The sequence below is a fragment of the Thamnophis sirtalis genome, unplaced genomic scaffold (assembly GCF_051295495.1).
Source record: "Thamnophis sirtalis isolate CommonGarterSnake01/CBP01778 unplaced genomic scaffold, rThaSir2_p1.2 scaffold_2, whole genome shotgun sequence".
In the NCBI taxonomy this organism is placed as follows: Eukaryota; Metazoa; Chordata; class Lepidosauria; order Squamata; family Natricidae; genus Thamnophis; species Thamnophis sirtalis.
The window spans coordinates 27512856-27538335 of record NW_028261382.1 but is presented as its reverse complement, the minus strand read 5'-3'; the positions used below and the strand labels follow the sequence as shown (position 1 = coordinate 27538335).

The 25480-nt window shown below is 48.0% G+C and overlaps 1 protein-coding gene across 1 annotated transcript; it reads left to right on the top strand.

Moving 5' to 3' along the window:
* Positions 1–1292: 1292 nt before the first annotated feature.
* Positions 1293–24656, top strand: OLFML2A (olfactomedin like 2A). Its single transcript, XM_087704564.1, has 8 exons — positions 1293–1404; positions 13131–13394; positions 15075–15182; positions 16711–16899; positions 17170–17419; positions 18086–18295; positions 18415–18600; positions 23092–24656. Exons 1-8 carry the CDS (start codon positions 1309–1311, stop codon positions 23691–23693), a joined length of 1905 nt encoding a protein of 634 aa, XP_087560690.1. The 5' UTR covers positions 1293–1308; the 3' UTR covers positions 23694–24656.
* Positions 24657–25480: the final 824 nt, after the last annotated feature.

The following is a 25480-nucleotide window of genomic DNA, read 5'->3' as shown; positions in this document are numbered from 1 at the left end:
GTAGAGTAGAATACAGTAGAGTAGAATAGAATAGCAAAGTAGAATAGAATAGAATACAGTAGAGTAGAATAGAAGAGTAGAGTAGAAGAGTAGAGTAGAGTAAAGTAGAATACAGTAGAGTAGAATAGAATAGCAGAGTAAAGTAGAATACAGTAGAGTAGAATAGAATAGCAGAGTAGAGTAGAATACAGTAGAGTAGAATAGAATAGCAGAGTAGAGTAAAGTAGAATAGCAGAGTAAAGTAGAATACAGTAGAGTAGAATAGTAGAATAGAATACAGTAAAGTAGAATACAATAAAGTAAAATAGAATAGTAAAGTAGAATACAGTAGAGTAGAATAGAATAGCAGAGTAAAGTAGAATACAGTAGAGTAGAATAGAATAGCAGAGTAGAGTAGAATACAGTAGAGTAGAATAGAATAGCAGAGTAGAGTAAAGTAGAATAGCAGAGTAAAGTAGAATACAGTAGAGTAGAATAGTAGAATAGAATACAGTAAAGTAGAATACAATAAAGTAAAATAGAATAGTAAAGTAGAATACAGTAGAGTAGAGTAGAGTAGAGTAGAGTAGAGTAGAGTAGAGTAGAGTAGAGTAGAGTAGAGTAGAGTAGAGTAGAGTAGAGAATTGAATTCTTTATTGGCCAAGTGTGAATTTGTCACACAAGGAATTTGTGTTTGGTGTAGAAGCTCTCAGTGTACATAAAAAAAAATACATTCCTCAAGAATCATAAGGTCCAACACTTAGTGATAGTCATAAGTCACTAATAAGCAATCAAATCATACTAGGAAACAATATCCACGGTAAGGATACAAGCAACAAAGTTACAGTCCTGCAAGGAGCAGGTGGGTGATAGGAACGACGAGAAGACTGATAGCAAGAGTAAGGCAGCCTTAGTGAAGAGTTTGAAAGTTGAGAGGATTCGTTGTTTCGCAGAGCGACGGCGTTCCGGGGGGAAAACTGGGGAGAAGTTTTTTCCCGTGCAGAAAACACAGAGCAGGTGCAATCAGGCTCCCTCCCTCCACGCCTTAGTCCAAAGGAAGGGTGGGGAGGGGGCTTGGACTGTCCTGGGTGGGTGGGTGGATGGTGGGGGGGAGAGTCAGCCTGATCCCGCGCTGGCCAGCTGAAGGGGGCGGGGCATCTGCCGGGAAGCCCCTCCTTCTTCCCTGCCCACCCATTCACCCCGAGCCACCCTCCAGGGCGCTCCGAGCTCAGCAGACGGTGCCCGGCGCGCTCGGTTGGCGGAGGGTCTCTCCCCCCCCCCCCGCCCGGCGTTTGCGCACCAGTCTGCCCCTGCTCGGGCGTCGTCACGATGGGGACCCCAAGGAGTCGGGGGCGCCTGGCTTGGATCGCCGCCCTTCTCCTCCAGCTGATCTTCTCCTCCGTCCCGGCGCAGGGGACAGGGAAGGTAGGAGCCCCCCCCCTCGGGAGTGGGGAGGGGGCATGGGGGGAAAACTGCCCCCCATGGGATGCCCACCCGGGCACCTTGATGGGCTTTGGGGGGCGGTGGTCGCTTGGAGAAACCAGCTTTCGCGAATGTGGGTGGGTGGGCTCTGCGCCCCTCTTTCCCCCCCCCCAAGCTCAGAGATTCGCCCCGTTTTCCTTTTTAAAAAAGTTTTATTTTTCCATCTCATATATACCTTCACAAATATACATTCTCCTTACTATTTATAGATGTTATGTCCTTTTGATATGCATACTATTGGTATTTATATGATTTATGTCTTTAACATTGATCATAATTCAAATCAAAAATATAATCAGGGTCACTTTCATGCCACCTGATCTTATTTTACAACAACCCTACTGCTTCTTCCGTCCTCCCTTCTCTCCCTTCTTCTTTCCTCCTTTCCTTTCTCTTTTCTTCTTCCCCTCCCTCTCCCCCACTCCTCCTCTCTTCTCCCCCTTCCTGCCCTCTCTCTCCTACTCTTACTCCCCCTCCCTTACTTCCTTTCCTTTCCCCTCTCCCTTCTCCCTCCTTCCATTGTTGTATTTACTCATTTTCTTCTTCACTCGGATGGATTTTGGGTGATTCGCCCCATTTTTCCTTTCATGGATGATGATGCCACCCGTCAGTTTGATGGATCTGACTTTGAAACGTCTGCCGTTTCTGCGGCTTCCAGGTTTTTTCTAACTTTCTAAATTTTCAATTTAAAGTTGATTTAAAAGTTGAATTTAAAAAAAAATCAAATGCATCCTATTTGGAGCTTTGCTAGCTGTAAACCAAGAATCGTGGTTTATAGCGGAGAGGTCTGGAGGGTGCCCCTTGGAGCAGAGAAGATCCAGCGATCCTTTAACTTTGAGGGAACAGAAGCCTCTCAAAAGAGAGACTTGATCTCTTCCTGCTAAGGAAGGGCTGCAGAAGCCAGGAGAAAGACAGAGAGAGAGAGAGAGGGAGGGAGGTAGAGGGAGGGAGGGAGGGCGAGGGAGAGAGAGAGAGAGAGAGAGAGAGAGAGAGAGAGAGAGAGAGAGAGAGAGAGAAGTCACTTCTTTATTTAAGGTGTTTTTTTGGAAAAATTAACTTTTGTTGGAAAGAAACTTTTTTTTATTTTTTTACTCAATTTTTTGCTTGGCCCCCTGTGGCCCTTTCTGGAGACGGCCTCTGAACATGTGCAGAGGGCTCGTCCCTTTCCAAGATTTGGCCTGGGAAGACCTCAGCTGCTTTCTGGAAGCAAATCAACCCATCTCTTTTGAGAATTTAAAAATATGTAGGATATACACAAATGAAAAAATAGCCTGAGGAATAACTCCATAGGAAGGGAAGTGGGGCTGTTTGTATAGATGCTTTTATTGATTTATTGAGCCCTGGAAGCGATCAATATCCACCCAGAAAGGGTTTCCCCCCCTCTCTTTGGTGGGCTGCCAAGTTTCCTCCCTTGGTCAATCCCGGCATGCAAAAAAGAGGGGGGGGGCAAAGCACCAGCCCAGAATAGCCTGGGATCATCTGTGGCAGTTTCTTATAGCCAGATCACCTCCCTTCCACTCCCCTTTTCTCCATTCAATAAGGCTGACTCACCCCTGATGACTTCCGAGGGACCAATTAAAACACTGAAGCGGGGGGGAATCGACCACCGGATTGCTCCCCACCCCAAAAAACCCCGATCCGAAGTGGCATTCTGTCCCCTCCCTACACCAACGCAGCCTTTATCCCTGTGCAAAGTGAAACCAACACCCCCACACAAACACACACACTACAACATGTGCAAGAGGTGAGGAAGGAAGGAAGTAGAGAAGAGAGGGAGGGAGGGAGAAAAGAAAGGGGAAATAAGGTTAATAAAGCAGGCGGAAGGGATGGGAAATAAAGCAACTCAAACTGTGTAAGGTAACCTTTTCAATGGGATAGCAAATGCATAAGAATGACAAATATAAAGAAGAAGAATAGCCGGGTGAATTTTAACCTATAATTGTATGTAGGAGCATAAAAAGGAAATAAAAAATTTCAAAACAAAATATGTGTAAGAGGGGAGGGCTATTCTCTGCCTCCTGTCCGCTCCCAATCATTACTTTGCAGAGCAAATGAGGAGCTGGGTGCCAGCTTTTCACCCCAATCTGCCCTCTGAAAAATATGTATGGATGATGATGCCCTTTGGGGCATCACAGCACACACATAGATGCACAAGCACACAAATATGTGCTAGCATTCCTCACTCCCCTGGTGTATTTCACATCGGTGGTACAAACAGGCCGTGGTTTTTCTTACGAAGAGAACTTTTAAGTCAAAGATGAAGAATTTCCTGAAAGGGAGAAGAATTAAATCAAGGGAACAGCTGCTCTCATGGATGATGATGATGATGATGATGATGATGATGATGATGATAATAATAATAATAATAATAATAATAATAATAATAATAATAATAATAATAATCCGATTATATCTACCAAGAGCAGAGGATGGTCGAGGACTTCTACAAGTAAAACAGACTGCGGAAGAAGAAAAACACAGCTTGAATGATTACATCCAGAAAAGTGAAGAACCAATGATTAAGGAAATAAATAAAGGAGGCCTTTTGAAGACAATTAAGTTAAAAGAAAGAAATAATTGAGAAGCGAGCTGAAAATTGGAAAAACAAAGCTATGCATAGCCAATACTTGAAAAGTATTGAAGGCAAAGCTGACCAAAAGCTAACTTGGAACTGGTTAAGATCAGGAGCACTGAAAAAAGAAACAGAAGGCTTTATTTTGGCAGCTCAAGAACAAGCCTTAGCCACAAATTTTTGCATGAAGGCAAAAATTCAACATGTTACCACCAACAGGAAATGTCATCTCTGTAATGAGAAAGACGAGACAGTCGGCCACTTGATCAGTGGGTGCAGCAAAATTTCACAAACTGACCACCTACAACGCCATTGCTAAGATCATTCACTGGAAATTGTGCCAAAAATTTGGATTTGAGTACAGCAAAAACCACTGGGACCATCAGGTTGAGAAGGTTTTAGAGAATGAGAAAGTCAAGATTTTGTGAGACTTCAGAATCCAGACTGACAGGCACTTGGCCCACAACACACCTGACATAACAATAGTTGAAGAGAAAAAAGTATGGTTCATTGACATTGCAATACCTGGAGATGCACGAATTGAAGATAAACAGCAAGAAAAAAATCACAAAGTACCGGGACTTGCAAATTGAAGTTGAGCGACTGTGGAAAAAGAAATCGTGTGTTGTCCCGATTGTAATTGGAGCCCTTGGAGCAATACCCAAATTTAGTACTATTTGGAAATTTTAAATTTACCTGACTTGAACATTCTGACTCTACAAAAAACCACCCTACTTGGAACAGCTTATATCCTCCGACGTTACCTTAACAGTTCCTAGGTCCTTGGTTAGGACTCGAGCTGTTGAGCTACCAACCAGCCCCAAAGGCTGTGAATCTCACCAAAGATTAACCACGTACTACTACTACTACTACTACTACTACTACTACTACTACTACTACTACTAATAATAATAATAATAATAATAATAATAATAATAATCACCATCAGTCAAATGCAAAAAGCCGCACTGCTTGGATCTGCACGCATATTACGAAAATACGTTACGACGTCCTAGGCCCCTGGGTGGGGCCCGACTAGTAACCAATGCCAAATCCGGCGAAACAACTGGCCGCTGTGATACAATTGTATAATAATAATAATAATAATAACAGGCAAGATTTTAAAGTTTTTAAAAATAGACAGGACAGCCATTTGAGAGGGATGGCATTCAGACGCAAGAAGAGAGGAGACTGCCATTTGTCAGAAATGGTGTAGGTAGGGTCTCCTGCTTGGGTGGAGGGGGGTGGACTAGATGACCTACAAGGTCCCTTCCAACTCTATTCTGATTGATTGATTGATTCAACCTAGAACTAAGGAGGAATTTCCTGACAGTGAGAACAATCTCCATGGAACAGAAGTTGCCTTCGGAAGTTGTGGGGGCTTCATCCCTGAAGTCTTTCAAGAAGAGACTGGACTGCCATCTGTCAGAAATGGTGTAGGGTCTCCCGCTTGGGTGACCTCCAAGGTCCCTTCCAACTCTCTTAATCTGTTAATAAGTGGTATAGGGACTCCTGCTTGGGTGGAGGGGGGTTGGACTAGATGACCTACAAGGTCCCTTCCAACTCTGTTATTCTGTTAAGACTCCTGTGTTCTACAGGGGGATGGACTAGAAGACCTCCGAGGCCCCTTCCAATCCTAAAATTCTAAGGCATGGCCATGTTGTCCCTTCTCCCCATGGTGAAGTCCAATAAATGAATTTCACCAAAGCTTATCTCCAATTTTTCTACCAGTGTTGAGACGCTGGAGATGCCCAGTTTTGTAAGGAAAATTTTTTTTTTAAAGATAGAAATTTTAAAAAGGTTGAATATTTGAGACAGAGGCGAAATGGACCACAGGTTCAAAGTTACAACATCACTGGAAAAAAAAAGGGACATCACTGGTTTTCCGAACTTACGAGCGCTGCGGCATCCCGATGGTCAAAATTTAGACACTTGGCAACTCTCGTCCCACGGCCTCTCGGCGCATTTATGTTGTGCTGCCAGACAAAAAATAATCATCTGAGCATTCTCACCAAGGACTGAAAAGTTTGTGTGCCTCCATCCTCAACTTACGATGACAACTGAGCATGACCCTTTTTGTCGCTAAGCGAGACAGCTGTGAAACGAATCCTTGCCTTGTTTCACGACCTTTCTTGCCACCATTGTTAGACACTTGGCAACTCTCGTCCCACGGCCTCCTATTTATGACGGTCGTAGCGTCCTGGGAACATGGGACGTCCCCCTTTTGCGACCGTCAGAGAGGTCCCTGGGGCACCCGGCTTCACTTCACAATTGTGTGGCTAATTTTAACAGCGGCAGCGACTGACTTAACGATGGTGGCAGGAAAGGTCGTGAAACAAGGCAAGGATTCGTTTGACAGCGGTCTCGCTTAGCGTCAAAAACAGTGTTTCTCAACCTTGGCGACTTTAAGTCCTGTGGACTTCAACTCCCGGAATCCCCCAGCCAGCGCAGCTGGCTGGGGGATTCTGGGAGTTTAAGTCCACAGGACTTAAAGTCGCCAAGGTTGAGAAACACTGGTCAAAAAGGATCATGCTCAGTTATCATCGTAAGTTGAGGACGGAGGCGGACAACCTTTTCAGTCCTTGGTGAGAATGCTCAGATGATTATTTTTTGTCTGGCAGCACAACATAAATGCGCCGAGAGGCCGTGGGACGAGAGTTATGGAAATCTTTGATTGCCAGAATCCGCCTTCTCCCAAAATGAATCATCCCGTCACTGGGGAAAGAGCCCCCCCCCCCCCGGCCCGCCCGCACAGCCCAATCCAGGATCAGTTTCTTCGGACAGCTGCAAAGATGGAGCCTGTTTTGTCGGGGTTGGTCAAACTAGCAAAGTGCCAGGCAGGGAGCAGTTGTGGGCACTGGCCTGCATGCCAAAGAGTGCTGGGAGGCACTGGTGGGCCTCGGCTGGCAAAGAACAGAATGACAGAGTTGGAAGGGACCTTGGAGGTCTTCTAGTCCAACCCCCTGCTCAAGCAGAAGACCCGATACCATTTCAGACAGGAGAGAGGGAGGGAGGGAAGGAAGGAAGGAGAAAGGGAGATAGGTAGGAAGGAAGGAAGGAAGGAAGGAAGGAAGGAAGGAAGGAAGGAGGAGAGAGGAAAGAAGGAAGGAAGAAAAAAGTTGAAAGGGACCTTGGAGGTCTTCTAGTCCAACCCCCTGCTCAAGCAGAAGATCTGATACCATTTCAGACAGGAGGGAAGGAAGGAGGGAGGGAAGGAAGGAAGGAGAAAGGTAGGGAGGTAGGAAGGAAGGGGGGAAGGAAGGAAGGAGAGAGGAAAGAAGGAAGGAAGAAAAAAGTTGAAAGGGACCTTGGAGGTCTTCTAGTCCAACCCCCTGCTCAAGCAGAAGATCTGATACCATTTGAGACAGGAGGGAGGGAGGGAGGGAGGAAAGGAAGGAAGGAAGGAAGGAGAAAGGTAGGGAGGTAGGAAGGTAGGGGGGAAGGAAGGAGGAAGGAGATAGGAAAGAAGGAAGGAAAGAAGAAAAAAGTTAAAAGGGACCTTGGAGGTCTTCTAGTCCAACCGCCTCCTCAAGCAGAAGACCTGATACCATTTGAGACGGGAGGGAGGGAGGGAAGGAGAGGAAAGAGGGAAGAAAAAAGCTAGAAGGGGCCTTGAAGGTCTTCTAGTCCAACCCCCTGCTCAAGCCACAGCATTTTGAACAGTAACTAAATGGATGGTTGCAAGTGAAGGATTAACCTGTTCTGTGACTGGCCAAATCAACTCGGCTCCTTCCGGTGGCAGAACAAACGTTCACATTTTGTGCCAATCACATCTCTGGACACCTGAGTGTTGTTTCAATCCCCAAAGATTTCTGCTCCTCCGGTGCTGCTGCAGACGGCAGGTCCAGGCACCGCCTCAGCTGTTTCTTTGTGTGTGTGTGTGTGTGTGTGTGTGTGTGTGTGTGTGTGTGTGTGTGTGTGTGTGTGTGTGTGTGAAAGAGCTCAGCTTCCTTAACCAGGGTTCATCAGCTCCTGCATAGCAGGGAAGGGAAGGGAAGGGAAGGGAAGGGAAAAGCGAAGAAAGGGAAGGGAAAGAAGGGAAAGGAAAGAGGAAGGGAAGGGAAGGAAAGGGAAACAAAAAGAAGGAAGGAAATGGAAAGGAAAGAGGAAGGGAAGGAAAAGAAATGGAAGAGAAGGAAAAGGAAAGGAAGGAAAGGGGAAAGAAATGAAATGAAAAGGAAACAGAAAAAAAGTAAGGAAATGGAAAGGAAAGAGGAAGGGAAGGAAAAGAAATGGAAGAGAAGGAAAAGGAAAGGAAGGAAAGGGGAAAGAAATGAAATGAAAAGGAAACAGAAAAAAAGTAAGGAAACGGAAAGGAAAGAGGAAGGGAAGGAAAAGAAAGGGAAGAGAACAGAAAAGAAAGGGGGAGGAAAGGGAAGAGAAGGGAAGGGAAAGGAAAGGAAAAGAGAAGAAAGGGAAGAGAAAGAAGGGAAAGGAAAGAGGGAGAAAAGGGAAGGAAAGGGAAACAAAAAGAAGGAAGGAAACAGAAAGGAAAGAGGAAGGGAAGGAAAAGAAATGGAAGAGAAGGAAAAGGAAAGGAAGGAAAGGGGAAAGAAATGAAATGAAAAGGAAACAGAAAAAAAGTAAGGAAACGGAAAGGAAAGAGGAAGGGAAGGAAAAGAAAGGGAAGAGAACAGAAAAGAAAGGGGGAGGAAAGGGAAGAGAAGGGAAGGGAAAGGAAAGGAAAAGAGAAGAAAGGGAAGAGAAAGAAGGGAAAGGAAAGAGGGAGAAAAGGGAAACAAAAAGAAGGAAAGGAAACGGAAAGGAAAGAGGAAGGGAAGGAAAAGAAAGGGAAGAGAATGGAAAATAAAGGGGGAGGAAAGGAAAGAGGAAGGGAGGGAAGGGAGGAAAGAAAAGAAAGGGAGGAAAGGAAAGGGAGGAAAGGAAGGGAAAAAGGAAAGGAAAGAGAAAAGGGAAGGGAGGGAAGGAAAGGAAAGAGGAAGGGAAGGAAAAGAAGGGGAAGAGAATGGAAAAGAAAGGGGGAGGAAAGGAAAGAGGAAGGGAGAGAAGGGAGGAAAGGAAGGGAAAAAGGAAAAGAAAGAGGAAAGGGAAGGGGAAAGAAGGAAAGGAGAAAGGAAGGGAAAGGAAGGGAGAGAAGGAAAGGAAAGAGGAAGGGAAGGAAAAGAAGTGGAAGAGAACGGAAAAGAAAGGGGGAGGAAAGGAAAGAGGAAAGGGAAGGGGAAAGAAGGAAAGGAGAAAGGAAAGGAAAAAAGGGGGGAAGGGAAGAGAAAGAAGGGAAATCTGTTTGGGGGGGGCTTGGGCAGCCCTCTTACTCAAATAAGACTCCGTTTCTGTTTCCCTGACCCCTCAGCCCCCTCCCACAGCAGGCACAGCTGGAGGAGGCGTCCCAGCTTCCCCAACCCGTCACGGAGATCATCTCCATTTCAGGCGCGCCTGCAAATACAGCCGAGAAGGGTGGGAAAACGGCAAGAAAAGCCCAGGCGCATCATCCTCATGTGGAGAAGAAGGGCAATTCTTGGGGATTGGGGGGAGAAGTCCCCTCCGCCCATCCCCTCCCCACCCCTGCTCTCCAGCATCCTGGCTGGGCCGTGCCAGAGCCCCACAAGACAACAGCCATGAGGGGTGGGATGGGGAGGAAGGGTGCCTAGCAAAGGATGGGCCAGTCCGGGGTGCTGTGACCCCCTTTTCCTTGGGACGTCCGGTCGTGGGAACGCAGCCGGAGAACGTATGTGAAGGAGGGTTGTGTGTGTCTTTGTTTCTCTGAGAAAGTAAGCCAATCTTGCCAGGAGGGGGAGAGAGAAGAGGGGGGAGGAGGGGGATTCCCTCCATCTCCCCCTCCCTCCAGCTCCGCAGTTTCCTTTCTCTTGGAGCCAAGATCTGTGAATGTGCCGGGCTTTGACGGGCTGCCCGGACAGCTGCCCGGAGCTTCCCAGGCCAGATGCGGCCTTTTCCAACCTCTGGCTCTGTTGGGACTACAACTCCCATCGCCTCTCTGCAAGGGCCTGGGGAGCTGTAGCCTCAGGCTACAGAGAGAACCAGCAGATCAAATTGGCTTTTCTTTCCCTGTGCCTGGTTCTGGAGACAGAGGGGAGGGGGTGTGCTGGGTCTAGGCAGGTGCCAACTGTCCCAGGGGGAACTTGCAAAGCTTCTGTCGGGGACCCAAATTCGCAGGTTCTGGTGTGTTTCCTTGGGGGGGGGGCATTCCTTTCCCCTGCCCAGGGCCAGGTTTGCATGTGGTTGAGGTGGGTTACAGTGCCTCTATGGCCCCATAGAACAGCTGAGGGGGAAGGAAGGAAGGAAGGAACATTGCAATTTGTAGATTAAAGAAAGAAGAAATGAAAGAAGGAAGGAAGTTTGCAATATGTGAAGGAAGGAAAGTAGGAAGAGAAGAAAAAAGGGAGGGAGGAAAAAGAAAGGAAGGAAGGAAGGGTGAGTGAGTGGGTGAAGGAGGAAGGAAGGAACATTGCAATTCGTAGATTAAAGAAAGAAGAAATGAAAGAAGGAAGGAAGTTTGCAATATGGGAAGGAAGGAAAGTAGGAAGAGAAGAAAAAAGAAAGGGAGGGAGGGAGGAAAAAGGAAGGAAGGAAGAGTGAGTGAGTGGGTGAAGGAGGAAGGAAGGAACATTGCAATTTGTAGATTAAGGAAAGAAGAAATGAAATAAGTACATAAATTTGAAATGTAGGAAGGAAGGAAAGAACTAAATTTGCAATTTGTAGATTAAGGAAAGAAGAAATGAAAGAAGTAAGTTTGCAATATGGGAAGGAAGGAAAGTAGGAAGAGAAGAAGAAAAGAAAGGGCGTGAGGGAGGAAAAAGGAAGGAAGGAAGGAAGGAAGGAAGGAAGGAAGGAAGGAAGGAAGGAAGGAAGGAACTTTGCCATTTGTAGATTAAGGAAAGAAGAAATGAAAGAAGTAAGTTTGCAATATGGGAAGGAAGGAAAGTAGGAAGAGAAGAAGAAAAGAAAGGGCGTGAGGGAGGAAAAAGAAAGGAAGGAAGGAAGGAAGGAAGGAAGGAAGGAACTTTGCCATTTGTAGATTAAGGAAAGAAGAAATGAAAGAAGTAAGTTTGCAATATGGGAAGGAAGGAAAGTAGGAAGAGAAGAAGAAAAGAAAGGGCGTGAGGGAGGAAAAAGAAAGGAAGGAAGGAAGGAAGGAAGGAAGGAAGGAAGGAAGGAACTTTGCCATTTGTAGATTAAGGAAAGAAGAAATGAAAGAAGTAAGTTTGCAATATGGGAAGGAAGGAAAGTAGGAAGAGAAGAAGAAAAGAAAGGGCGTGAGGGAGGAAAAAGAAAGGAAGGAAGGAAGGAAGGAAGGAAGGAAGGAAGGAACATTGCAATTTGTAGATTAAGGAAAGAAGAAATGAAATAAGTACATAAATTTGAAATGTAGGAAGGAAGGAAAGAACTAAATTTGCCATTTGTAGATTAAGGAAAGAAGAAATGAAAGAAGTAAGTTTGCAATATGGGAAGGAAGGAAAGTAGGAAGAGAAGAAGAAAAGAAAGGGCGTGAGGGAGGAAAAAGAAAGGAAGGAAGGAAGGAAGGAAGGAAGGAAGGAAGGAACATTGCAATTTGTAGATTAAGGAAAGAAGAAATGAAATAAGTACATAAATTTGAAATGTAGGAAGGAAGGAAAGAACTAAATTTGCAATTTGTAGATTAAGGAAAGAAGAAATGAAAGAAGTAAGTTTGCAATATGGGAAGGAAGGAAAGTAGGAAGAGAAGAAGAAAAGAAAGGGCGTGAGGGAGGAAAAAGAAAGGAAGGAAGGAAGGAAGGAAGGAAGGAAGGAAGGAAGGAAGGAACTTTGCCATTTGTAGATTAAGGAAAGAAGAAATGAAAGAATATATGCAATAAGTTTGCAATATGGGAAGGAAGGAAACTAGGAAGAAAAGAAAGGGAGGGAAAAGGAAGCAAGGAAGGAAGGGTGAGTGAGTGGGTGAAGGAGGGAGGGAGGGAGGAAGGAACATTGAAATTTGTAGATTAAGGAAAGAAGAAATGAAATAAGTATATAAATTTGAAATGCAGGAAGGAAGGAAGGAGGGAAAGAAGGAACTTTGCAATTTGTAGATTAAGGAAAGAAATGAAAGAAATAAGTAAGTTTGCAATATGTGAAGGAAGAAAGGAAGGAAAATAGGAAGAAAAGGAGAAAAGAAAGGGAGGGAGTGAGGAAAAAGAAAGGAAGGGTGAGTGAGTGAATGGGTGAAGGAGGAAGGAAGGAACATTGTAATTTGTAGATTAAGGAAAGAAGAAATGAAATAAGCAAATAAGTTTGAAATGTATGAAGGAAGGAAGGAAGAGAAGAGAAGAAGAAAAGAAAGGGAGGGAGGGAGGGAGGGAGGAAAAAGAAAGAAAGGGAATGAGTGAAGAAGGAAGGAAAGATTAATGTGTTGACTGCCCATTTTACTAGAAACTATCCCTTTTGAATGCTTTAGGATCCCTCCTCACTCTCTGGAACTACCCACCACTTGATTCTAGCTGCAGCTAGATCTTGGTTGGCCCATTCAGGGCCAAGAGCAGCTGGATGCCAGGAGTCAAAACTCCCCTTCCCAGAAATCCTATGACCCTCAGCCTTTTTCCTCCCTCCAGAGGTTGGCAGGAGAAACACTCCCCCCCCCCCCCATTTTCCAGGGAGCCAGAAGATGGCTGGGCCATCCCAATCTGTGATTTGCCTAATTGCGGTTGGTTGGTTGGAAAACCCACCACGGGTCGGCTGAGCCAAGGATTGGCTGTGGTTTGGGTTAGTGGGAAGGACAGTAGACCAAGCAGAGATCCCTAGGGGCTTTGGAGGCTGCTAAATTAACTTAGCAGTGGCTAAGAGGCTGAACTTGTCGATCAGAAAGGTCAGCAGTTTGGCAGTTTGAATCTCTACCGCCACGTAACAGAGTGAGCTCCCGTGACTTGTCCCAGCTTCTGCCAACCTAGCAGTTCAAAAGCAAGTCAAAAATGCAAGTAGAAAAATAGGAGCCACCTTTGGTGGGAAGGGCCACATGACCACGGAGACGTCTTCTGACAGTGCTGGCTCTTCGGCTTTGAAACGGGGATGAGCACCGCCCCCTAGAGTCAGGAACGACCAGCAGATATGTACGAAGGGAAACTTTACCTTAAATTAACCCCCCCTTCCTGCTTTCCACCCCTTCTAGCTTTTTGGAGAGCCTGAACAGGTCCGCATGACCTCCGAAGGCGCCAACTGCCGTTGCAAATGCATCCTGCGCCCCCTCAGCAAAGCCGCCTGCGCCCGCCTCCGGGAAGGCAGCAGGAGAGGGGAGGACTTTTACACCGTGGAGACGGTCAGCTCGGGGAGCGACTGCCGCTGCTCCTGCGCCGCTCCCCCAGCCTCGCTCAACCCCTGTGAGGAGGAGTGGAAGACGGAGAGGCTTAAGAAGCAGGCCCCTGAACTTCACAAGGTAGGGAAGGGGCTCGGGGCATGGTAGGGGTCAGCAACCTTAAGCACTCAAACAGCCACTTGGACCCATTTCCCACACAAAAGAAAACACCAGGAGCCACAAAGGTCGTCACCAGAAGGCACCGTTCAATTCCGGACCCAACCGGAAGTCCCCCACCTCCTAGCATGGCGCCCTTTTTCCTCTACCTGTCCTAACTGAAAGCCCTATCAACTGTGGAGCTGACCGGAGTGTCCTCCTGATTTCCCCCCCCCCCGACCCCCAACCGAAAAGTTCTCTCAAAATTGTGGCGCCGGATTGTGACAGGGAGCCGCAACAGAGGGATGAAAGAGCCACATGCAGCTCGAGCTGCAGGTTGCTGATCCCTAGGGTAGTGGGACCCCAGGTCGTCAGGACCCTGCAGATGCAACCCCAAAGGTGGTGCAAGACCCCTCCCCTTTCCCTCCGGTTGAACTCCACCCCCCTGGCTGCATTCAGAGTCTCTCCACATTTTGCCAAAGGCAGGAGGAATGAAAGAAAGGGACGATTGGATTTCAGCAGCCAAGGAGGGGCTTCCTTTGAAGTGGGGCAGGGGGGTCTCTACCCCATCCACCACCAGCCCCCCTTGAGACCCCCTTTGTCCTAGGATTCTCTGGGGCTGCTCTAATCAGACTTCCGGGGACACCTGATGGGGAAAGCACCGAGAGAAATGGATCTCTTGGTATCTTCCTTGTTTATTGATTCATTTACTTAGTTATATCCTGCCTTTATTAGAGTTACAAATAACATCAGGCAGCAAATATATCCAACATTGCCCCACAACAACAACATCCTTGCGAGGTGGGCAGAGTTGAAAGGGAATGACTGGCCCAGAGTCACCCAGCCGGCTTTCATGCCTAAGGCGGGACTAGAACTCACCGTCTCCTGGTGATTGGCCCAAAGTCATCTAACCAGCTTTCATGCCTAAGGCGGGACTAGAATTCAGCATCTCCTAGTGATTGGCCCAAAGTCATCCAACCAGCTTTCATGCCTAAGGCGGGACTAGAACTCACTGTCTCCTAGTGATTGGCCCAGAGTCACCCAGCCGGCTTTCATGCCTAAGGCGGGACTAGAACTCACCGTCTCCTGGTGATTGGCCCAAAGTCATCTAACCAGCTTTCATGCCTAAGGCGGGACTAGAATTCAGCATCTCCTAGTGATTGGCCCAAAGTCATCCAACCGGCTTTCATGCCTAAGGTAAGGCGGGACTAGAACTCACTGTCTCCTAGTGATTGGCCCAGAGTCACCCAGCCGGCTTTCATGCCTAAGGCGGGACTAGAACTCACCGTCTCCTGGTGATTGGCCCAAAGTCATCTAACCAGCTTTCATGCCTAAGGCGGGACTAGAATTCAGCATCTCCTAGTGATTGGCCCAAAGTCAGCCAACCGGCTTTCATGCCTAAGCCGAGACTAGAATTCAGCGTCTCCTAGTGATTGGCCCAAAGTCAGCCAACTGGCTTTCATGCCTAAGGCGGGACTAGAACTCACTGTCTCCTAGTGATTGGCCCAGAGTCACCCAGCCGGCTTTCATGCCTAAGGCGGGACTAGAACTCACTGTCTCCTAGTGATTGGCCCAAAGTCACCCAACCGGCTTTCATGCCTAAGGTGGGACTAGAACTCCTTTCTCACCTGGTACCTTACCTGTTTCTCCCCGCTTCTTCTGCAGTTGCAGTCCATCACCGACCTCCTGGAAGGTGCCCTCTACAGCATGGACTTGATGAAGGTCCATTCGTACATCAAAGAGGTGGTGGAGCAGATGAATACCTTGGAAGAGGTGACCTTCAACTTCTTGGGGTTCTCCCAGTGAGGGTTGTGTTTCTCCTTCTTTAGCAGGAACTGGGTGGGTTGAGAGAAAGTGGGGGAGCTGAGGGGGGCAGGAGAGGCCTTCCAGCCCTTGAGATGATGTCCTACTGGAGAAAGCCAGGATTCCGTCTCTTCTGTCCCGCTGAGTGGTCCCTGAATTTAAGCCACAATATGAAGAACGGTTGCAGGAACTGGGCATGTCTAGTTTAATGGAAAGAAGGACTATGGGAGACATGATAGGAGTCTTCCAATATCTCAGGGTTTGCCGCAAAGAAGAGGGAGTCAAGCTATTCTCTGAGGGCAGGACGAGAAGCAATGGATGGAAACCTCGCTCAACAGAAGTAACTGTGAGAGGGATCTTGGAGTCCTAATGGACAACCATTTAAATAGGAGCCAGCCGTGGGCAGCAGCTGCCCAAAAAGCCAACACAGTTCTAGGCTGCTTCAACAGAGGGAGAGAATCAAGATCACGTGAAGGGTTAATACCACTTTATAAGGCCTTGGTAATAATGCCACACTTGGAATACGGCATCCAGTTTTGGTCGCCATGGTGTAAAAAAGATGTTGAGACTCTGGAAAAAGTGCAGAGAAGAGCCACAAAGAGGATTAGGGGACTGGAGGCTAAAACATACGAAGAACGGTTGCAGGAACTGGGTATGTCTAGTTTAATGAAAAGATGGACTAGGGGAGACATGATAGCCGTCTTCCAATATCTCAGGGGCTGCCCCAAAGAAGAGGGAGTCAAGCTATTCTCCAAGGGACCTGAGGGTAGAACAAGAAGCAATGGGTGGAAACTAATCAGGGAGTGAAGCAACCTAGAGCTAAGGAGAAAATTCCTAACAATTAAAACAATTAATGGAACAACTTGACTCCATAAGTTGTGAATGCTCCAACACTGGGAGTTTTTAAGAAGACATTGGGTATCCATTTGTCTGAAGTGGTGTAGGGTTTCCTGCCTAAGCAGAGGGTTGGACTAGAAGACCTCCAAGGTCCCTTCCAACTCTGTTATTCTATTCTATTCCATTCTATCTCTGTTCTATTCTATTCCATTCCATTCTATCTCTGTTCTATTCTATTCCATTCCATTCTATCTCTGTTCTATTCTATTCCATTCCATTCCATTCCATCTCTGTTTTGTTCTGTTCTATTCTATTCTATTCTATTCTGTGATAATTAAAGTAGATCCTGGTGAAAGGATTAGGGAGAGGATAAGAGCCACTCAGCTGCAGAACTACAACGCGATGAGGCTGCCTGTGCTGGGTCTGCTTGAGTAGACCACGCTGGTTTGGGCTGGGGGGGAGGGGTTTCCTGAGCAGGGCTGGACTAGATGGCCTCTAAGATTCAGGGCTTCGGAGCTGCTGAAGAAAGGGGAAGGGTTTGGAAAGGCAGGAAGGCTGGTTTACCAAGTCAATGCAGTGTGTTCATATTGTCACTGCCCCACCCCAAACACTCCCCCACACACAAGCTCGATCTCTTCTCTGCCCCCCACCCCCACCCCAGACGGTGAGGAGTAACCTGAGCCGCGATAGCAACGTGGTGAAGGAGAGCGTCCTCCACTTGACGGACCAGATGAAGCGCTACGAGAACTACTCGGATATCGTGCTAGGCCTGAAGAAGGAGCTTTCGAATCTGGAGCATCAGCTGCTGCAGAAAGATGCCTCCGACATAAGTCCAGAGCACAAGGTGCAGGTGAGGGCCCCCCCGTCGCTCTGGCTAGAATGCGCCAGTCATACCTCCTCCAACCTCTGGATCCGTTTGCTTGCTTGCCTGCGACCCCCGTTTCTTTCTTCCTGGAACTTCCTCCCAGGTTCCTTCCTTGAGTTTGACCTTGATTCCCTTTCCTGCGAGGATCTGCTTCGACCGAAACGGCTTTATAACCACCCGCCGGCACAGATCCTAAGAGTTAAAACTTCTCCTGTCCGTCTCTGCAGGTCTGTTGTGTCTCTCTCCTCATTTTAGGACACAGCAAGGCACAAGGAGAGCGTTCAGAAATACGCCGGTCCTCGGAAAAGTCTGGGGGACAAAGAGATCCCCAAAATTCCCAGGGAGAAGGCAGAAAAACCGAGGAAGGAAAGTGCCAAGGGCAGGACGGGTCTCCCACCACCCACTTCTAAGTCCAATTCCTCCAGGGAACGGACTGCCATCCGGGGCCACCTGTACTACAAAGCGGGGCACCGAGCAGGAGCAGAAGGGGTGGCAAGCAGCCACGGTGAGTAAGGGTGGGGGAGAGACTTTTCTCCATTGCCTTTGTAGCTGTTGTGCATGAAGCTTCGCAAGAGCCTGAAGGAAACTCCTGGTCCCCACAAAAAATCCCTTTTATTAATTTGCTGTGAATTCTGCTCCTTCACCTCCATCAAAGTATTTCAAGTCACAGACCTTATCTGGCTTGGAGAGCTGCCAGGCCAATCTCTGCCGAGTCTCGGAGAGTCACGAACCAATGAAGCGAACTAATGGTCTCCTGCAAACTCCACTCCCCTTTCGCTCCTCTTTATTCCTGACAGGAGGGGCCATTTACCGTCCATCTGGGCCTTTACTCCTAAATTGGTCCTTAGCTGTTCCCTTCGTCTGGCAACTCTGCACATGCGCACACTGGGAACAGGCTCCAGCTGCTCTTCTGCCTCACTGAATGTCTGACTCAGAAGGCAGCTGATAACTAGCATACAGTCCTGGCCCCCTCTCTGCCTCCGACACAGAGTCCTCATCAGAGCCTTCCCCAGACTCAGGACTGGCCCATCTTCCTCCCCAACCTCCTCACTGTCCGAATCTGCTGCCAGCTCTCCTCAACAGTAGCGTGGAACACTGTTATAAATCGAGGGTTACCATTTGTGGGGAAATCCCCAGCTTTGGCCTTGCTAAGAATGCTCCTCTCTTGCAGAAAACCCCGGGAAAGAAGCTGGACTCAAACCACTGGACCAAGAGACCCTCCCCAGGTCAGAAGAAAGTCCTCCTACCTCTTCCCCTGACAACGCCACCTCCGTGGCCCCCACCACCAGCATCGGCGCCACGCTCCAAAGTCGACGTGGCCCTCCTCTGCTCTCCAGGAGACGTGGCAACGTTGCCGAGGTCCCTCCCCCGCCCAGCCACGGTATGTGTGAATCCTACCTCCCTCGGTGGTTGGGGGCCTCCTTCACTGGGATTTGAGCTGGCATACGCGGCACTGGGGTATCCCCAGCTCTCCCCATCCTCTCTCCCTTGGACCCGCAGCCCACGAGGCCTCGTGCGAGGGGACCCTAAAGTCGGTGGAGCCCCCCGAGAAGCAGCACAGCTACGGTCGTAACGAGGGCGCCTGGATGAAGGACCCGGCAGCCACCGATGACCGGATCTACGTGGCCAACTACTATTACGGGAACAGCCTGCTGGAATTCCGCAATTTGGAGAATTTCAAGCAAGGTGAGGAAGGGCTGGTGGGGGGGCTGCAAAGGTAAGTGAGGGTGGGTTGTCCGTGGACTGAGCCACGGTTTGTGAACTGGGGCCAGCTGAAGAAGCCACGGTAGTGTCGCGTGTCCCGGCTTTAGTTTGTAACCACAAGGACTAAGTGAGGCTTAAAAGACCTTCCCAAACATGGAAGCAGACTCAACGACTGCCGAATTCCTGGGCCAAATATAGATACCAATAAAAAGAGGATTTAGTTGGTTTCTTTTTCTCTTGTTGCCCTTTGTTCTATTCCTTCCTCCTTTCCTTCCTCTCATTCTCATCTCACTTCCTTCTTTCCTTCCTTCCTTCCTCTGAATCTCCTTCCTTCAATTCAGATCTTCCTCTTTCTCATCTTCTTCCTCCTTCCTTCCATTCCTTTCTTCCTCTCATTCCTTCCTCTTTCTCATCTCCTTCCTTCCTCTCATTCTCATCTCCTTCTTTCCCGTCCTTTCCTCTCATTCTCATCTCCCTTCCTTCCTTCTTTCCTTCCTTCCTTCCTCTTAATCTCCTTCCTTCCTTTAATTTTCATCTTCCTTCCTCTTTCTCATCTTCTTCCTCCTTCCTTCCCTTCCTTTCTTCCTCTCATTCTCATCTCCCTTCTTTCCTTCCTTCTTTCCTTCCTCTAATTTTAATCTTTCTTCTTCTTTCTCATCTTCTTCCTTCCTTTCTCTCATTCTCATCTCCTTCCTTCCTTCCTTCCTTCCTCTCATTCTAATTTCCTTTCTTTCCTTCCTAAATCTCTTCCTTTCTCTTTCTCATCTCCTTCCTCCCTCTTTTCTTTCTTTCCTTCCTCTCATTCTCATATCTTCTTTCTTTCCTTCTTTCCTTCCTTCCTTCCTTCTTTCCTTCCTCTAATTCTAATCTTTCTTCCTCTTCCTCCTTCCTTCCTCTCATTCTCATCTCTTCTTTCCTCTCATTCTCATCTCTTCTTTCCTCTCATTCTCATCTCCCGTCTTTCTTTCCTTCCTTCCTCTCATTCTAATCTTTCTTCCTCTTTCTCACCTCCTTCCTTCCTTCCTCTCATTCTCATCTCCGTTCCTTCTTTCCTTCCTTCCCTCCCTCCCACCCTCCCTCATTTCCATAGCTACCCCATTCTTCTTTTTTTCTGCTTTCTAATTTTTCCGGGTGCTTCTCCTGCTTGGATGATCCTCCCCAATTTGAAAGCAAAGCGGATTCTTAAAAAAAGAAGTTGTCAGAGGTTTCCCTGCCTGCCCTTTCCCTGAGCTGGTTCCCGGCCAGCTCCTTTGGCCGGGAGTTTCCCATGCATGGTGAAAACAACTCCACGGCAAACCCAGGGGAAAAAGATTGCTTTGGGAGACTGCGGGGTGAGTCGCTAAGAGAACTCTTCTCTTTTGGGGGTCTGAGATCTGAGCGGGGGGGGGGGGTGTCCTGCCCTTTAAAATGCCTCTTTAATTTTAATTTTTGTGTTAAGCCGACTTTTGTAAATAGTCTGCTCACGACTCCCACTGGAATTTAAGACACGCGGACCTCGTGACCTGCACACAAACAATTGCTTTGGTCGAGACACAGATGTTCTATGCCAGCTGGGTTTTGGGGAGACGCTGCGCTGCCTGAAATAGCTTCCCGTCAAGAGGGGGTTGAATGAATAAAGGGATAATGGAAGACGGGAGCCTGTCTTTTTCCCACCGTTCCTTCCCTTTTTTTCCTTCCTTCCCCATCTCCTCCTTCCTTTCTTTCTTTCCTTCCTTTTTCTTCCTTCCCTTTTTTCCTTCCTTCCCCATCCCTACCCTCCCTTCTTTTCCTTTCTTCCCTTTTTCTTCCATCCATCCCTTTTTTCCTTCCATCCCCATCCCCTCCCTTTCCCTCCCTCCCTCCCTCCCTTCTTCCTTCCTTCCTTATTCCTTCCTTCCTCATCCCCTCCCTCCCTTCTTTCTATCCTTTTTTCTTCCTTCCTTCCCCATCCCCTCCCTTTCCCTCCCTTCTTCCTTCCTTCCTTATTCCTTGCTTCCTCATCCCCTCCCTTCTTTCTATCCTTTTTTCTTCCTTCCTTCCTTACCCATCCCCTCCCTTTCCCTCCCTTCTTTCCACCTTCCTTATTCCTTCCTTCCTCATCCCCTCCCTCCCTTCTTTCTTTCCTTCCTTTTTCCTTCCTTCCCCATCCCCTCTCCCTTTCTTTCCTTTTTCTTCCTTCCCTTTTTTCCTTCCTTCGCCATCCCCTCACTTTTCCTCCCTTCTTCCTTCCTTCCTTATTCCTTCCTTCCCCGTCCCCTCCCTCCCTTCTTTCTTTCCTTCCTTTCTTCCCTTTTTTCTTCCTTCCTGCCTTTCCCCTCCCTTACTTCCTCTTCTTCACCCTTCCTTCTTTCTAACTTCGCTCCCTCCTTCTCTCCCTGCACTAATTTTCTCCCTCCCTCCCTCCCTCCCTCCCTCCCTCCCATCCACCCGTCCACCTCCCTCCCTCCCTCCCTCCTTACGAAATACATCAACTCACCATTGATTGCTGTGGAAGATTCCATCCTAATGCTTACAGGTCGTCCTTCAGTTACGACCGTCATGGGGATATGACGGTCGTGAAACGGGTCGGCCACGTGACCTATAGAATCCTACAAGGATTTTCGCAGCAGTCATTAAGTGAATGCAAATGCAAATTCAACGCTGCACAGTTTGGCCAAAAGCCAGAAATAACCCCTGGGTTTTTGACAAAACCATCACAAAACGTGACCTCGAGGTGTGCAAATGGCCATAGATGTGATTGCCAAGTGCGGCAAATGTGGCGATGTGAAAACAGGATGGGGTGACCCTAGGAAGGTTGAATTCCGGTCGTAACTACCCCCAGGTAAGTCCGTCATAAGTCGAGGACTACCTGTACCAACAAGCACACAGTTCCCAGAGGACCGTCTATGAGACTCCCTCTGACCCCCTTCATGGCTGTGGGAGTTTCCTGGGAGGCTAACAGTCACTTAAACATGAGCTCAGCATGTGCAGAGGGAGCCAAAAAAGGCAATGCAATCCTAAATTGCATGAACAGAGGGATACAATCAAGATCAAGTGAGATCTTACCGTAGTACAACTCCATAAAGCCTTAGTAAGGCCACACTTTAAGAGTATTGCATCCAGTTTTGGTCACCACACTATAAAAGAGAGGCTGAGACTCTAGAAGGAGCGCAGAGAAGAGCAAGAGATGATTAGGGGACTGGAGGCTAAAGTACACGATGAATGTTTGTAGGAACTGGGCCTGGCTAGTCTTGTGAAGAGAAGGACCAGGGGGGACAGGATAGGAGTCTTCCAATATCTGAGGGGCTGCCACAGAGAGAAGGGGGTCAAGCTATTTTCCAAGGCACCCGAAGGCCAGACAAGGAATCATGGATGGAAACTGACCAAGGGGAGATTCAACCTGGAAATAAGGAGGAATTTTCTGACAGGGAGAACAATCAACCCATGGAACAGAAGTTGCCTTCGGAAGTTGTGGGAGCTTCATCCCTGGAGGCTTCCAAGAGACTGAGTGCCATTTGTCAGAAATGGTGTAGGGTCTCCTGCTTGGGCTGGGGGTTGGACTAGATGACCTACAAGGTCCCTTCCAACGCTGGCATTCTATATTCAAAGGAAGATAAGTTGCCTTTGGAAGTTGTGGGAGCTTCATCCCTGGAGGCTTTCAAGAAGAGGCTGGACTGCCCTCTGTCAGAAATGGTGTAGGGTCTCCTGCTTGGGTGGGTGGGGGGGTTGGACTAGATGACCCAGAAGGTCCCTTCCAACTCTGTTAATCTCCTCCGTAAGGTCCCTGGCCTTGACAAATGCAAACACCCAGACAAACACACACACAGCATGGATGATCCTCGACTTACGAGCACCATTATGACCTAATGTTTTGGTTCTTATGCGAGAGGTTTGATAAGGGAGTTTTGCCCCGCTTTACGACCTCTCTGGCCACCGTTGTTATGTCAATGGCGGCCATGGTCAGATTGGCATTACGTAGTTATGTTAAACCCGGCTTCCTTATTGGCTTCGCTCGTCGGAAGGACGCAAAAGGTGACTTACGACCAGTCTTAAGTCAAGGATTAGAGTAAAGGCAGTAGGCAGAGACAGTCCTCGACTTATGACCACAGTTGAGCTCAACATTTCTCTTGTCAAATGAGGGTTGGACTAGATCAGTGTTTCTCAACCTTGGCGACTTGAAGTCCTGTGGACTTAAAGTCGCCAAGGTTGAGAAACACTGGACTAGATGACCACAAGGTCCCTCCCAACTATTCTGATTGATTGATTGATTGATTTAATGTAGAAAGAAGGAGAAATTTTCTGGCAGTGGGGACAATTCACCAGTGGAACACTCTGCCACAAGACATTGTGGATACTTCATCGCTGGAGATTTTTAAGAAGAGACTGGAGAGCCACTTGTCAGAAACAGTGCTTGGGCAGGGGGTTGGACTAGATGGCCTCCAAGGTCCCTTCCAATTCGGTTGTTCTGTATTCTAAGGTTGCATTTCTTACCCCAAGCTCTTTCGTACCTCCCAGGGCGTTGGAGTAACCTCTACAAGCTCCCCTACAACTGGATCGGGACCGGCCACGTGGTGTATCAAGGCTCTTTTTACTACAACCGAGCCTTCACCAGGAACCTCATCAAATACGACCTGCGCCAGCGTTTCGTGGCCGCCTGGTCCTTCCTGGATGACGTGGTCTATGAGGACACCACACCCTGGAAGTGGCGCGGACACTCCGACATCGACTTGGCCGTGGACGAGAGCGGGCTGTGGGTGATCTACCCGGCGATGGATTCTGGTTATTCCCAGCAGGAGATCATCGTGGTGAGCAAGCTGGATCCGGCCGACCTCTCCACGCGGAAGGAGGCCACGTGGAAGACCAGCCTCCAACGCCACGCTTATGGGAACTGCTTCGTGGTCTGCGGCGTGCTTTACGCCGTAGACGAGTGCAACGCCAGGGAGAGCCACGTGTCCTACGCTTACGACACCCACACCGCCACCGAAGTCCATCCCGAGCTGCCCTTCCGCAATGAATTTGCCTTCACCACCCAAATTGACTACAACCCCAAGGAGAAAGTCCTTTACGGCTGGGATAACGGCCACCAAGTGACCTACAAACTACAGTTTGTGGCTTGAGGATGGGAAGCCCCGAAATGCCATGGGTGGGTCCCTGGAGGGGATTGTCCGTGGGCGCAGGATGGCCCCAGGAGGGAGAGACTCTGATGGAACGCATTTGACGGAAGGGATGGGGGCCGACGTCTGGCAGATGACGCAACCTCTCAGGGACATTTGGGGTGCCTCCAGCAGCTGGCAGAGTTGGGGGGGGGGCGACAGCAATTAGAAAGCTGCCATTTGTCGCAGGCTTCCTTCTTGTGACGTTTCTCGCAAAGAGGGTACCCCCTTAAAATAATATGCATTTTATCAGAGTGCGCTCAGTGGTACTAGTTGAGACAACCCAGGAGCAATCGCATCAAACAGAGAATAAATAGTGGTTTATCTATACAAAAGAATATACATACACATACTAGGCAAAGGCCAAACAATCAGCAGCTACAGCAAGGAAGATCACACGGAGAGAGAGATACACCCTAACAGGTCTTCTCTTATAATACAGGCTCTTAATGTGGTAACAGTCAACTAACCCTGCTGATTCATTACTACCATTGCATCATCATTACAGCATTACAGAAGCTGGCCAGCTAATAAATCATCATTAGCCTGACACATTTTTTGCAATCTAAGCAACTTTTCTGCAATGTTTACACAGTGAGGTTTAAGCCTTTGACTGAGTGGGAAGGTTCAGGCATCGAGCTAAGTTCGAAGAGTCGTTTTCTTTTGACAAGGGAGAGTTGTAACTATCATCGCAAGGAGTCCTTGAGTTACGACCATCATTGAGCACCCGCACCCCCCAATTTACATGGCTACAGGAAATTTGTTAAGTGAGTTTTTATGACTTGTTAAGTGAATCTGGTCTCCTGCGTTGACTGAAGATCGCAAAAGGTGATTGTGTGATACCGGCACCGTCATAAATGAGAGTCAATTGTCAAGCATCAGAATGTAAATCACGTGATCGTGGGGACGCTGCAATGGTCGTAAGAGTGAAAACGGTCATAAAAGTCCCTTTTTTCAGTGCTGTTGAACGGTCGCTAAACAAACTGTTGTTAAGTTGGGGTTAAGTTGTTAAGCTGTATCTGTAAGGGCACCACGTGAAGGGGATGAGAGAATTTAGCAGTCAGTACAGGTAGTCCTCGACTTATGACCACAATTAAGCCCAAATCGCCCATTGTTAAGTGGGATGTGAAGTGAGTTTCTCCCTATTTTGTGACTTTTCCTGCTTGAGTTGTTAAGTGAATCCCCACCGTTAGTAAGTTAGTCACCCAGTTATTAAGTGAATCTCGACTTTGCTGGTCAGATGGCTGCAAAACGGGGAATCACATGACCTCCGGGGTGGGGGTGGGGAACACTGCAACCCATCATAAACACGAACCCTTTGCCGAGTTTCTGAATTTTGATCCCGTGGGACGCCGCAACGGTCGTAACTGTGGGAAAACGGCGCTAAGTCAGACTTTTTTCAGTGCCGTTGTAACTCTGATCGGTCACTGAATGAACTATTATAAGTCCAGGACTAACTCTGTGTGTGTGTGTGTGTGTGTGTGTGTGTCCCCAGGGAGCAAATGTTCCAAATATTTTGTCTTTCTTGCCATTTGCTGAGGTCAGCCTTCACACTGCTTGGGACGTGGGTGTGAAAATCCTCACTATTCCTCTGCCCTCCACCTTACACGCCCTCCCCAGCTGTCTCTTCTCCCTCCCCCCCCCCTTGCAAAAGTTCTCACAACTGTGTGTGTGTGTGTATGTGTGTTTCACTGGAAGGCAGATACTGAAAAGACACAAGATATTTTTTTTCTCTGGCCCGGTGACAATTG